General features: G+C 36.0%; 1 protein-coding gene across 1 annotated transcript; it reads right to left on the reverse strand.

The window, feature by feature from the left end:
• LOC132558191 (solute carrier family 49 member 4-like) lies at positions 1-12313 on the reverse strand. The gene is given in 13 exon segments (XM_060222723.1): positions 1-119; positions 1129-1311; positions 1728-1846; positions 5346-5413; positions 7163-7271; positions 7621-7750; positions 8255-8343; positions 8537-8591; positions 8826-8938; positions 8940-8981; positions 10200-10290; positions 10607-10838; positions 12224-12313. Coding segments are annotated over 13 exon segments (1440 nt in total).
• Positions 12314-12545: the final 232 nt, after the last annotated feature.

Here is a 12545-nt window from a genome sequence, read left to right on the forward strand (position 1 = left end):
CTATGTTTTGACTGCTTTTTCGTCCACTTCCAACCTGTTGTAGCGTTCGTCCATGGTACAAAGTATAGGTATACAAATCACTACCGCCCCAAGTACACACCAGTTTTCCCAGCTCGTACCTGTGAAGGTTGTACAAAAGATACACAAACGATCAGCATTTTTTTTGTTGTTAATAGAAATTTCGAGTTAGATACAGTAGAGCCAAACTGAATTAAACTGAATCATACAGCCAAGCCATCTCGTCTTTCTAAGACTCGTCACTACTGCTAAGGGCCTAAATTTTGATGCCTTGGTGGTGACTGAATAAAATCAAAAGAAAAGTCAAAATCTAGATGCGGAGGTGCCCTAGTCCTATAATTAAATTACACGTAATTTCGTAATTTTCATATAGCAGATGATCTTACAACAATGTCAAATATATGTTATATTCTGAACCGAGCAACTACCCGAATTAATTAAAAAAACACACTTTAATATGTATAGTGATGCATCACCGGCCATAGCCTGAAACTCTAAAAAGTCGTTATTCAAACTTAAATTACAAGAGGAATCAGGGTACAGAATCTCGCAAATTGGCCACATTCGAATGCATTTTTCTCATATTTTCGCTCTATTGTATCTTGTGGTATACTCTACTATTTTTGTTTCAATTTTACCACTAAGCCAGTATATTTAAATGTATTAATCTCGTTTGAAACACCACCACATATATCGGCCATCTTTTGTCTTTAATATATATGTATATAAGCACAATCAAATGACCACCTGCTCTGATAAACGTTAATGTGTTATGACGTCATTAGGTAATTAAATGATTGGTACATCTAATGGTTCGCTGGACGGAAACAAACTGAATTTATTACAATTCATATGACAAAAGTTCGGCATTGTGCACCCAATCGACAAAGAATTCTTAAAATTACAAAGAAGTTACATGCACGAAGCAAGCAGTATATAGTTGATGCGCCACTGTAATTTGACAAATGTGCATCATCAAAGCTGTAAGCTGTAAATGGAGTTACCTTTCATTAAGACAACTAAAACCGTAGCTCGTTTTTTTTTTTTTTTTAAAGATATCCATTAAATAACAAAACCAGTTTTTTTTGTATCCATGATATATCACCTCACCTATGTTGGGGATCATCTGAACTAACAGAAAAAGAAGACCGCCGACATTGTTGATCATAGTCAGCCAAAGGTTTGTAATGCCCTCGGCCACAGGGTAAGTAATCTCACACGCCGTTTCGTAGTAAAGTGGAGGCGTTGCGTTAAGAAGCATTGTCCCAAGGATAATCGATACATACAGGGACGCTGCAACAACAGAATTGCAATGCTGGCATCCAGTTCTCGAGATTGATATAATCTATTGTGTTTGTTTTCTAACTTACCTATATACATGTACTTGTATTGTAGTTCATGGAGAACATAAAATGGAATATAAAAAAAATTCTTGCGTTCATGTGTTAATAAGATTCGAGATGTTCGAAAATTGTTATAACTGTCTGTCTATTCCTGTTAGAATTAAGTTCAAATATGGAAATATAATTGTCTTATTAGACAATGAAGACCATATATTAAATTGATTTTATCTTATTTCATTCGAATAACATTAGTGTACCAAAATGATATTTTTTTATATGTGTATTTCTGTATATGCATAAATAAAATCTGTTTTACGAAATGACTTGAACCTTACGGTCATTTCTAAACATGTACAGTATACTTACTTGTGGAGTTTGGTATGTAGCCGTTGACGAGAATTGCGAACCATGTCATTGCCAAAGCACCGCCTGAATAGAGGATTACCAGGAACAGACGCATGTGCTTGGTAAAAACGTCGGAAAACCTACCAACAATAATTATAGAGATGTCATATCTTGTCGCTGAAAAATAAGATTGTCATCGTTCAGCAGTGAACCATGGAGAGAATCGATATTTGTATCATTACTTCAACCTCCGGGACCATTTTGTACTGCCGATTAATGTCCGTACTTTGGAAAACAAATACCACCGTACATATGACCTCATCGTGTGAACACCCTACCGTAGACAACTTGAGGTACGTTAGAGGGTTTGGCACTGCTGCGCAATATGGCTTAAATGCTCGCGTGGACTTTTGGAAATTTGTTTAGTCCTGGATGCAATAACACTAACGTTATGGCTTTATTCACTCCTCAAATTAGACGTAATAGTAGCCACAGACAGAGCCATTACAATAAATCTAGAGTATTTACCCTTACGTAAAATCTAATGGATACTTTACAGAAACCAATCGGTATTCATCATGTTCGAACTACGCTATATTCGCTTCCTCTCTCGGTGGATTCAGCTTTTGGTGACCTGTTGAAACTAGCATGGAGACTACATAAACGTATCGATGATGTGGCGCAAGTTCATTCCACCATACCTTTCAAAAGAAACACCCCTGTAATTCCCTCGAGTTACTCCAAGCTCACGGCCGAACTCTCCAACTACAAACAAACGCTGCAGCAACTGAATGTGCACGACATCAGACCTAATTCTCCGTCAAATTTTTCTTTTTATACCTCTACTTATGGTCTAACATCGAAACTGGTGATTCAGCATTACTCAAACTGTCAAGCTACGAGAACTTTTAATGCAGGGCTCTAAATATCCCGAATACCCGTCCGTCAAGAAAAATATGAATTTCAAGATAATTATGGATTCTGTTGAAAAGCATGCAGCAGAAAGGGCGAAAAATAGAACATGCTGCTTTGGATTCGTTTCTGGGTATGTTAAGTCCATTCTAGACTATCATTCGTAAAATAATTTGCATCTTGAAATTGAAAATGAAAACAAAACACAGGTCTGCTTTCCTCAATCCTGATGTTAAATCCACACTTCAAGTTTCCTTGATAGGTATGTTATTGTGCCAGCTAAGTTTTTTTTTATGTATTTCTGTAGGAGTTTTCTCCCTTACATTGTTAATTTTATTATATGTGTTTGTAGGTATTTTAGATTGGACCTGTAGCATGTTTTTCTACTTGTGACAGGGTGTCACATGCGATTTTTTAAGTGACTTAATAAAGATGACAGAATCAAAAACAGCTGTTGTTATTATAAAGAAATAACACCCTGCCACATATACATTATACAATCTTTCAAAACGCGAAATATTAACTATTAATGATATTGGATCCTTTCTCTTCACAAGAATCAATATAAACAACGTTTTATTTCTGGCTCGTCTAGCTATACAACCAAGCCTTCGTCAAATCTACTAACCACCATTCTAAGAGATATCAAATCTGGGTTAAAGTCTTATTGTGATACTGTTTACTCAAGAAGTGACATTAAAAGTATGTGGATTCTGAAGAACTCCAAATAGCTTTTGCTCAATCTTTAACAGTCTGTTCTAAAACATTTCTTCTATAAGAACATTTGATTTTTCCACTCTGTACAAAGCCCTACCCCATTCAAAATGAACGAACGCATTAGTTGTCTTGTTATGAAAGTTTCATCTCCGAGTTTGGCGGTAAGACCCTCCAACAGACTATTGGCATACCTATCGGAACTAACTGCGCCTCTCTGTTTGCTGACTTGTTTTTGTTTTCATACGCGGCAAGATTTACTGAAGTAAAATCAAGGACAAGAATAGCTCTCCTCCATCAGTCACCGATCTCGATCTTTTACTACAACGAAACCGAAATGGACAGCTTTCCATCAAGGTGTATGATAAGCGTGTTAATTTCAATTTCCCTATTGTGAATTGTCCATTTCTGGATAGCAGAATCCCTGCATCCCTAGCCTGTTGTGTTTACATGTCGCAATTGATCAGATATCAAAATGACACTTCCTAATTTCACGATTTTCGAGCAAGACGTCGCCAACACACTATTCATAGGAATTTCCACAAGGGATACGGATCTGTAGTAAACTTCATTGACAAACGAGCACAAGTAGTGATTACTGACAAGTAATCTCTTATTTTCTGTCTAGGATTAATTTGTATGTTGTGTTTTCTGAAGGATTAATTTGTATGTTGTGTTTTCTGTCTAGGATTAATTTGTATGTTGTGTTTTCTGAAGGATTAATTTGTATGTTGTGTTTTCTGAAGGATTATTTTGTATGTAGTGTTTTCTGAAGGATTAATTTGTATGGTGTGTCTTCTGAAGGATTATTTTGTATGGTGTGTCTTCTGAAGGATTATTTTGTATGTAGTGTTTTCTGAAGGATTAATTTGTATGTAGTGTTTTCTGAAGGATTATTTTGTATGGTGTGTCTTCTGAAGGATTATTTTGTATGTAGTGTTTTCTGAAGGATTAATTTGTATGTTGTGTTTTCTGAAGGATTAATTTGTATGTTGTTTTCTGAAGGATTATTTTGTATGTAGTGTTTTCTGTCTAGGATTAATTTGTATGTTGTGTTTTCTGAAGGATTAATTTGTATGTTGTGTGTTTTCTGAAGGATTAATTTGTATGTAGTGTTTTCTGAAGGATTATTTTGTATGTTGTGTTTTCTGTCTGAAGGATTATTTTGTATGTTGTGTTTAGGATTAATTTGTATGTTGTGTTTTCTGAAGGATTAATTTTGTATGTAGTTGTGTTTTTGTATGTTGTAGTGTTGTGTTTTCTGTCTGAAGGATTTATTTGTTTGTGGTGTGTCTTCTGAAGGATTATTTTGTATGTTGTGTTTTCTGAAGGATTATTTTGTATGTTGTGTTTTCTGAAGGATTATTTTGTATGGTGTGTCTTCTGAAGGATTATTTTGTATGTTGTGTCTTCTGAAGGATTATTTTGTATGGTGTGTCTTCTGAAGGATTATTTTGTATGTAGTGTTTTCTGAAGGATTAATTTGTATGTTGTGTTTTCTGTCTAGGATTAATTTGTATGTTGTGTTTTCTGAAGGATTAATTTGTATGTTGTGTTTTCTGTCTAGGATTAATTTGTATGTTGTGTTTTCTGAAGGATTAATTTGTATGTTGTGTTTTCTGAAGGATTAATTTGTATGTAGTGTTTTCTGAAGGATTATTTTGTATGTAGTGTTTTCTGAAGGATTAATTTGTATGAAGTGGTTTCTGTTTGGTATGGAGTTCAACTTATAATTTCAGTGTATCATTGATGACAAACCCTTTTAATGTGTGTAAGTAGGCGTGAGCTTAAAAACGTTGCCCGTGGGAACGTGTGCACAAGAAAAAATTAGGTCACTAGGTCTTTGTTTCAATGATATGTCTCTTGACGTATCTTCACCAAATGTTTCCGTGAACAGGAACATTGTTGTCCCATATTCCCTGTCACGTAATTGTGATCCAGCGCAACTTAAATTATCAGTTCACATTTCACTTTGAAACCAAATAATAATCATGAAAAATTTCGTAAACCCACCTCGCTACCATGATACACACAAATGATGCTGCCAACGTAGAATAGAAACCCAGCCACCCTGCTTCATTCTGGAACAAGAAAATACGTCATGTTTAGTAATACTGTATAACTAAAATAGGGTTGATAACTAATTTTAAAAAAGATGTTTTAGGAATAAACAAGAGGTACAAGGGCCTTAACGGTCATCTGAATCATAATGTTGTTGTTTCCTGGTAATGTAGAATAGAAATAACATTATCATCAAGGTAAGATAAATGTAATATATTGTATATGCAAATGTAAAACGTGTTTAACATTAAATGCTATCCCATGTTATATTCATGTTTAAAATGAAAACACGCACTCAAAAATGTAATGTTCCTTTATAAACTCCTCCATCTATGAAGAGTACTTAAATACTTCTGTCATATCTGGGTTAAGAGATGAATTTTGAAATTTCCACCAATTTTACCCTTTTTAATTATTTGAATTATTTCCAATGAATTATAAACAAATTATGCCCAGGAATGTGATTTTCCTATGGTGCACTTTACCCCCTCTCCAGGGAGAAATGTAAGACCCTGGGGTCATGAAATTTACAATTTCGGTTAAGAATCTTAAGACTGTTCCATCCATGAAAAGTATTTATTTCTGCTATACTTCGGTATTGAGAAAATTTCAGAAATGTCAATAAACTGTATTTTGACCCCTTTTTGCTCCCGTCCCTTGGTCCCTGGGGATGGGAACCTTATGATTTATAACATTGGTTTTACCTTGGCCATGGAAGGTTTCTGCAAACATTCATTGAAATCTCTTTAGGAGTTTTCCAGAAGTCGAAAATGTAAAACGTTTTATAGACGGAAGACGCCATACGAAAGGGGGTCTGATTAGACTTAGTCTTGGGTGACCTCAAATGAATGATTTAGCGAGTCAAGTGTCTACAAATCCCTCCGTTTCTATTATCGTTAAACTGTAGATACTTAAAACAACGTAGATATTGATTTTATGCTTTCATCACAATGGCCGTTTCAGATACTTGTATAAAAAACAATACTGCTGTAACCTATTTGTATTCAAATCCCTGATTCCATAAACTACCTACTTTTTAACGGTGCATGTAATTCTGATGATGTATGATCTACATAAAGTCAATGTTCTTTTACTTATGTTGTATCCATCAATTTACATTAAAACAGCATGTCGATGTACATAACTAATATCTTACAAAAGTTTTATTTTAAAAAGGTTAAGGATGACCTTTGACCTTGATCGATGACAAACGTTCGCTAACTTCTTTAATTTGATGGTGTGATGTTATTGTCGATCATTTCAATTGTTCATGGGCAACCTTTAACCTTTGGTCACCAGAAACTTATCAGGTGCACACGTGATGTTATGACCTTATAGTGTAAATAAAAACGCGTGCACAAGCTTTTTATTTCAAAGTGGTTGAAGGTGACCTTTGACCTTTAACCTTGAACGACGACCATCAAAATGCATTCATTTATAGAATTTTAAGGCGTGAGATCACTGTGTGAATAAAAAACTAAATTTATCTAGCAGGTAATGAAATATCTTGTGCAAACTTTTTTGTTTTGTTTCAAAAGGCGACCTTTAACTCTTAATACTCGACCGATGACCACCAAAATATGATCAAGGTTTGTGGCATTATGTTATTTTATGTGAATATGAACTAAATATGGTGAAACGTTCATGAGATATTTTTTGCACAATCTTAATACGGACTGACGCACAAAAGCACGGACATGCGCACGGACGCATAAAGTGATTACCATATACCCTTAACTGAGTAGGAGAGCAAACATGGGGACCCTTACCTCGGATATACCGTGTGGTTTTAAATTGACGTCCAGTACACTCTGCCAACAGTTAAACACGCCCAGGGACAACCCGTAAGTCAGGCACACCATCCAAAATTTAAAATTCCTGTCAAAAGATTAGAAAACTTTATCCCGCTGTTAGACATACAGAAGTATTTATACATTTTGGTATAGTGATGTCACTAGTATGTTATTACATTTAGAATTACCATAGAGACATCCATTCACCAGCAATACCGGTGTCCATCTGATACCTGATGTGCTTTAACCGTCATAGTTTGAAAATCTACTGAATTATTAGCCAACAATGTCTTTTCCTATTTTTTTGGTCATTTTTACAACCTATCTTAGTTACCATTTTTAGCATTTTGTCACTATACTTGAACTGAAATTTGTAAAATAAATCAAAGTAATGTCACTGACACAACAAAGTACAGGTCGAATTATATACTTACCGTATCAACTGAAACAGTCCTTTTTTGAACTCTACTCTCTTAATGGAGGCAGTAGTACAGGGAGGTAATTTTGGTTTATCAGGAAAGGACACAAGTGTCAGGAGAAATATTAACGCTGCGAATCCAAATTCTACAAAATACGATATTTACATCATCACATCTAAACTATAACAAATCCAAAGCCTGCCAAATATGGTACAGTATCACAAACTGAAAGAAAAAGGTTAAAATGCTTTTCCTTTGTGCTATATGAAGATGGACGTGTTTGACGTTTTGAAGAATGCTTGGTGATTCCATTATTTTTTTTACTTTGTTCTCGTTTTGGAACACGACATTACTTACTTGGATTGACCATGATTTACAAGTTGCCTGTATATGGCAGGCGTTGACGATAAAGCAGGAGACGCTAACCCTTCCGAACCATCTGGTCTTATCATCCTTGTACTCATGAATCTCCTTGTAGATCTTTCTTTTGCTCTTATTTGACATAGTTCCATCAAATTTGTGATTGGAGATTGGAGATGTTGGCATTTTCATCGCTGTTTTGTTCATGAAAGTTTCTATCGCAATAAGATTAAGGCGATAACCATATCTTGGATAGAATATTTATAGATAACTTTTAACCTATAATTACCTATATACATTAGAAACATTATTTCACTCCGTTCATTTGCGATGCGGACAGAGACGTCAGTCGTATTTGGTCCAATGGTGGTAGGAAAGCTGGAATAAGAAAGAGAAACGGTTTGAAATATTGGGAAAAGATATCGGATGAAGCAAACATGCAATTATATTTACTGCATTAACTTAATTAAATCCGAAATGTTTGATTAAAATGTTTGTGTAATTATAAGACCAACACAAAAAGATATAATAATAGGTACAGCTTACTGCTACTAGGATATAAGTATTTTACCTGGCATTGGAAATCGACGAGTTGTCTTGTGGCTTATCTGATACAAGATATGGTCCTAGAAAAACATCACAAGCTACGATAATATAAATATGTTATATATGCACACAAAGCACATGATTCTGTATTTGTACGGATATTCTATTTGTACTTTAAAAGCTTGCAGAACATTTCAGAATTTAAATGCAGTTTATAAAAGTATCCAACAGCATTACACAGAAGGATTTAACTCCATTCCAATGTTACTACCTTCCTAGTGATGGAGTGGAATGACCGATCGCCCAAGCCTTACCTATGATAAATGACGCACCAACACCCAGCCCATTTAGAACTTGGGCAATGGCTGTGGCAGTGGTTCTTTCGTGCGGCGGGAACCAAGCGGCCGATAACACCGGCGGCAATCCCAGGGCCGCCTAAACCATTTAACAACTGCCCAGTGTGTACTGTCCTGTTAATTTAACGTGAGAGTAAATCAATGTTTCTACGAATGTCCATATTAAAAAAATGAATTTTAAAAATGTATACAAAATTAGCACGTGCAGTTGACTAATATACACTGTATATATATTGCATGTACACATAACTTGAAACTCAAAAATCAAACAAAAACTACTGTCCGTTTGGTTAAAAATATCGTTCACATCACCAATAGTGACTCCCGTATAGATAGCAGGGCATTCTAAATTCTGTGCAGATTTAAGAAAAAAATGAATGGTACCTGTTGACAAGGAATTCGGTATTACTTCAAGAAAGGCCATTCAATGAAAGGTAGGGATGCATTGACAGGTGAGTAAACACAGGAACCAAAGGACGTATAAATAAGTGTTAAAAACAGAAGGTGGGAGATTCCGTAAACCGTTGAGGAGTAACTTACCAAATATGTTATATTAGATGACTGTTAACTAGCTCCGACTATTAAACGGGAAAAAAAATTGTGTTCTTTCAAATACGATCGATTTACGGAAATTTGATACTATAGAACACCAGGCGATATTCACTATAAATACGGAGACAAGGGATATAGACGTTATTTTCAATATATAAGTGGCAAGATTATCAATAACAATTAGTTATTGCAGCAAATCATGTCTTCTTAAGGCATTCGATTTCTCGCAGCGACGGAAAAAACGATGACGACGGTGCGGCCATATTGCCGTTTATAACGTCACACAGACTACATGTGACGGATAAAAGGATGACATCGGAGCGGCCATATTGCCATCTATAACGTCACACTGACCACAAGCGACGGATTAAAGGATGACGGCGCCGCAGCCATATTGCCGTCTATAACGTAACACAGACTACAAGCGACGGATAAAAGGATGAGGGCGGAGCGGCCATATTGCCGTCTATTTCGTCACACTGACTACAAGAGACGGATAAAACGATGACGGCGGAGCGGCCATATTGCCGTCTATAACGTAACACAGACTACAAGCGACGGATACAAGGATGACGGCGGAGCGGCCATATTGCCATCTATAACGTTTCACTGACTACAAGCGACGGATAAAAGGATGACGGCGGCGCGGCCATATTGCCGTCAATAAAGTCACACAGATTATAACGTCAAATCGCCGACTATAGTAATCACGATGACCACTATGTAATTTTAGATATCGATTTTTTCCTATCATTACACTGACGATATAGCTTTACATACCATTTTACATAAGGAGGCTCACTGGTGATGCACCTGAAGCCAGCTCCAGCTGTCACCAAAAACATTGTTATCACCATTGAAAGCCGAATGCCTGCATAACGAACAAATAACAATGTAAACACAAAGTCCTGGAGAATCGCCAATTTACAAGCATTTCTGTTCAAATTTCTAAAATATAAAAATGAGTAACTCCAGACTACCCGCCAGTGACTGTTTATTTTATTAGTCATTACTTTTGCATTGATGTATGACATAAAACTCACAGCGTATATGAAACTAAGCTAGAAGATAAGCCTGTCATAGGTCCCAGAAAGATCATTGTATTGTTTTTTCTATTAAGCTAATAGATAAATAAAAATATTTTCGGGTATATCTTAGTGTGCAAGCTGGTGATGACCGCAATTCACCTTTGACGTCGATGATCCAAGCGAAGAGCACGGCCGATACTAAATACGCAATGGGACCCCAGTTGCTGAGCAGGGCTATATCAGCATCGTCCCAGCCAAAGGCCTCTTCTGTGGATGCCGCTATGGGTCCCCAAGTGTTCCAGTAACCCCCTTGCACAGCGGCTCCAAGGGAGAAAAGTACAAGGACATACCAGCGTCTCTTATAAACATGTGTTTTAACCTCCAAAGCCTTCTGGTAGAAAGAAAAGTTGTAAAAATTAATAATGTTGCTGTAGTCATGTCTTTGCTGACAAGTAACATATAGAAACTACAGCTCCCGAAGACAGAATTTCTTTAACAAATGGGAATGAGATAGTCACAGTTACAATAGCATATCGATAAGTAAATGGATGTGCAAATAAATCTCAGGAATTACCACTGTAGTGTGTTTAGATGCAAACACGGTATTTAAGTAAATGAAAACTGGTAAACCTTTTTTGTTAGAAAAAAAAAGAAATAATATAAAATTGAGTTATTGTAACGGTGATAATGTTAGTAGAGAAAAATGACTCTTTATATATGAAAAAAACATACACAGGACTTTGTCACAAAAAAGTTGTAGCACCAACATGCCATCGAAGCTGGAATTATGATTTGGGCGAAACAAACCTAGACGACGATTTGTTAATGTTATCTATATATACATTATGGATACACCATCGAACATGTCTTTTCAAGATTTGTCACTCTAGTCAGTGCAGTTGTCGCATAATATTTAAGGATTTTTTTCTGCATTTGCATCGTAATATATTCACAATTGAGAAACTCCGTGTTGTATGGGCCTGGGCGTAGGTGGCGCCACTTCAGGTTCATTGACAACGCAAATAGCAACAAAACATTTCCAAAAGCAATTAATTAAAGTCCTGTTTTAATGCATTGTTTCTATATACATAAAACACGTAACATTAAATTTAGATGTCTTGCATGTCCCCTCGCATTTATAATACGCTTTCTAAGATTAGGGATGTACACAGACATCGCGTTACAACATTGCAACATTACAACTGGTGTAAGTAAAGAGACGACCGTGTAATCTTGGGTAAGCCTCAATTAGGATTCTGCGAATTAGGATTCTGCGACGTTTGTGTAAGTGTAAGGAAACATCTAGAGACTAAACGACGCTTGCGTAAGTGTAAGGAAACATCTAGAGACTACGCGACGTTTGTGTAAGTGTAAGGAAACATCTAGAGACTACGCGACGTTTGTGTAAGTGTAAGGAAACATCTAGAGACTACGCGACGTTTGTGTAAGTGTAAGGAAACATCTAGAGACTACGCGACGTTTGTGTAAGTGTAATGAAACATCTAGAGACTACGCGACGTTTGTGTAAGTGTAAGGAAACATCTAGAGACTAAGCGACGCTTGTGTAAGTATAAGGAAACATCTAGAGACTAAGCGACGCTTGTGTAAGTATAAGGAAAAAATCTAGAGACTAAGTGACGCTTGTGTAAGGAAACATCTAGAGACTAAGCAACGGTTGTGTAAGTGTAAGGCAGTTAGTTATATAAACTTTACAAAATATGACATACATACCTCTGTATTTACATTAGGCAAAGTGGGGCCGTCATGATTAATTACTTGACCAGCTGAATTGACGTCAACTGAATATTCCGGAAATGTTCCGTAAGCGTCTACATCGTCTAAGAGTTTTTTGGTTGGTGTTTCCATGTTGTTATAAATTATACATAAGATTATTACAATGTTATGTCCCACATTATGCTAAACCTCCGCGATGTACATCTCGTCATGATATCATTGAATGTTAGGACTCCTAGTAACTGTTCCAGTAAGCAACGTACTTATATCTGAAAGTGTATAATAATTGTGTTATCTCATGTGTATTTAATATACAATGATACAATATTGTGACGTCATAAATCTAGATAGTGAAGATTTATCC

The sequence above is a fragment of the Ylistrum balloti genome, unplaced genomic scaffold (genome assembly GCF_031769215.1).
Source record: "Ylistrum balloti isolate Yb309-2 unplaced genomic scaffold, AGI_CSIRO_Ybal_v1 Utg370768, whole genome shotgun sequence".
Classification (NCBI taxonomy): Eukaryota; Metazoa; Mollusca; class Bivalvia; order Pectinida; family Pectinidae; genus Ylistrum; species Ylistrum balloti.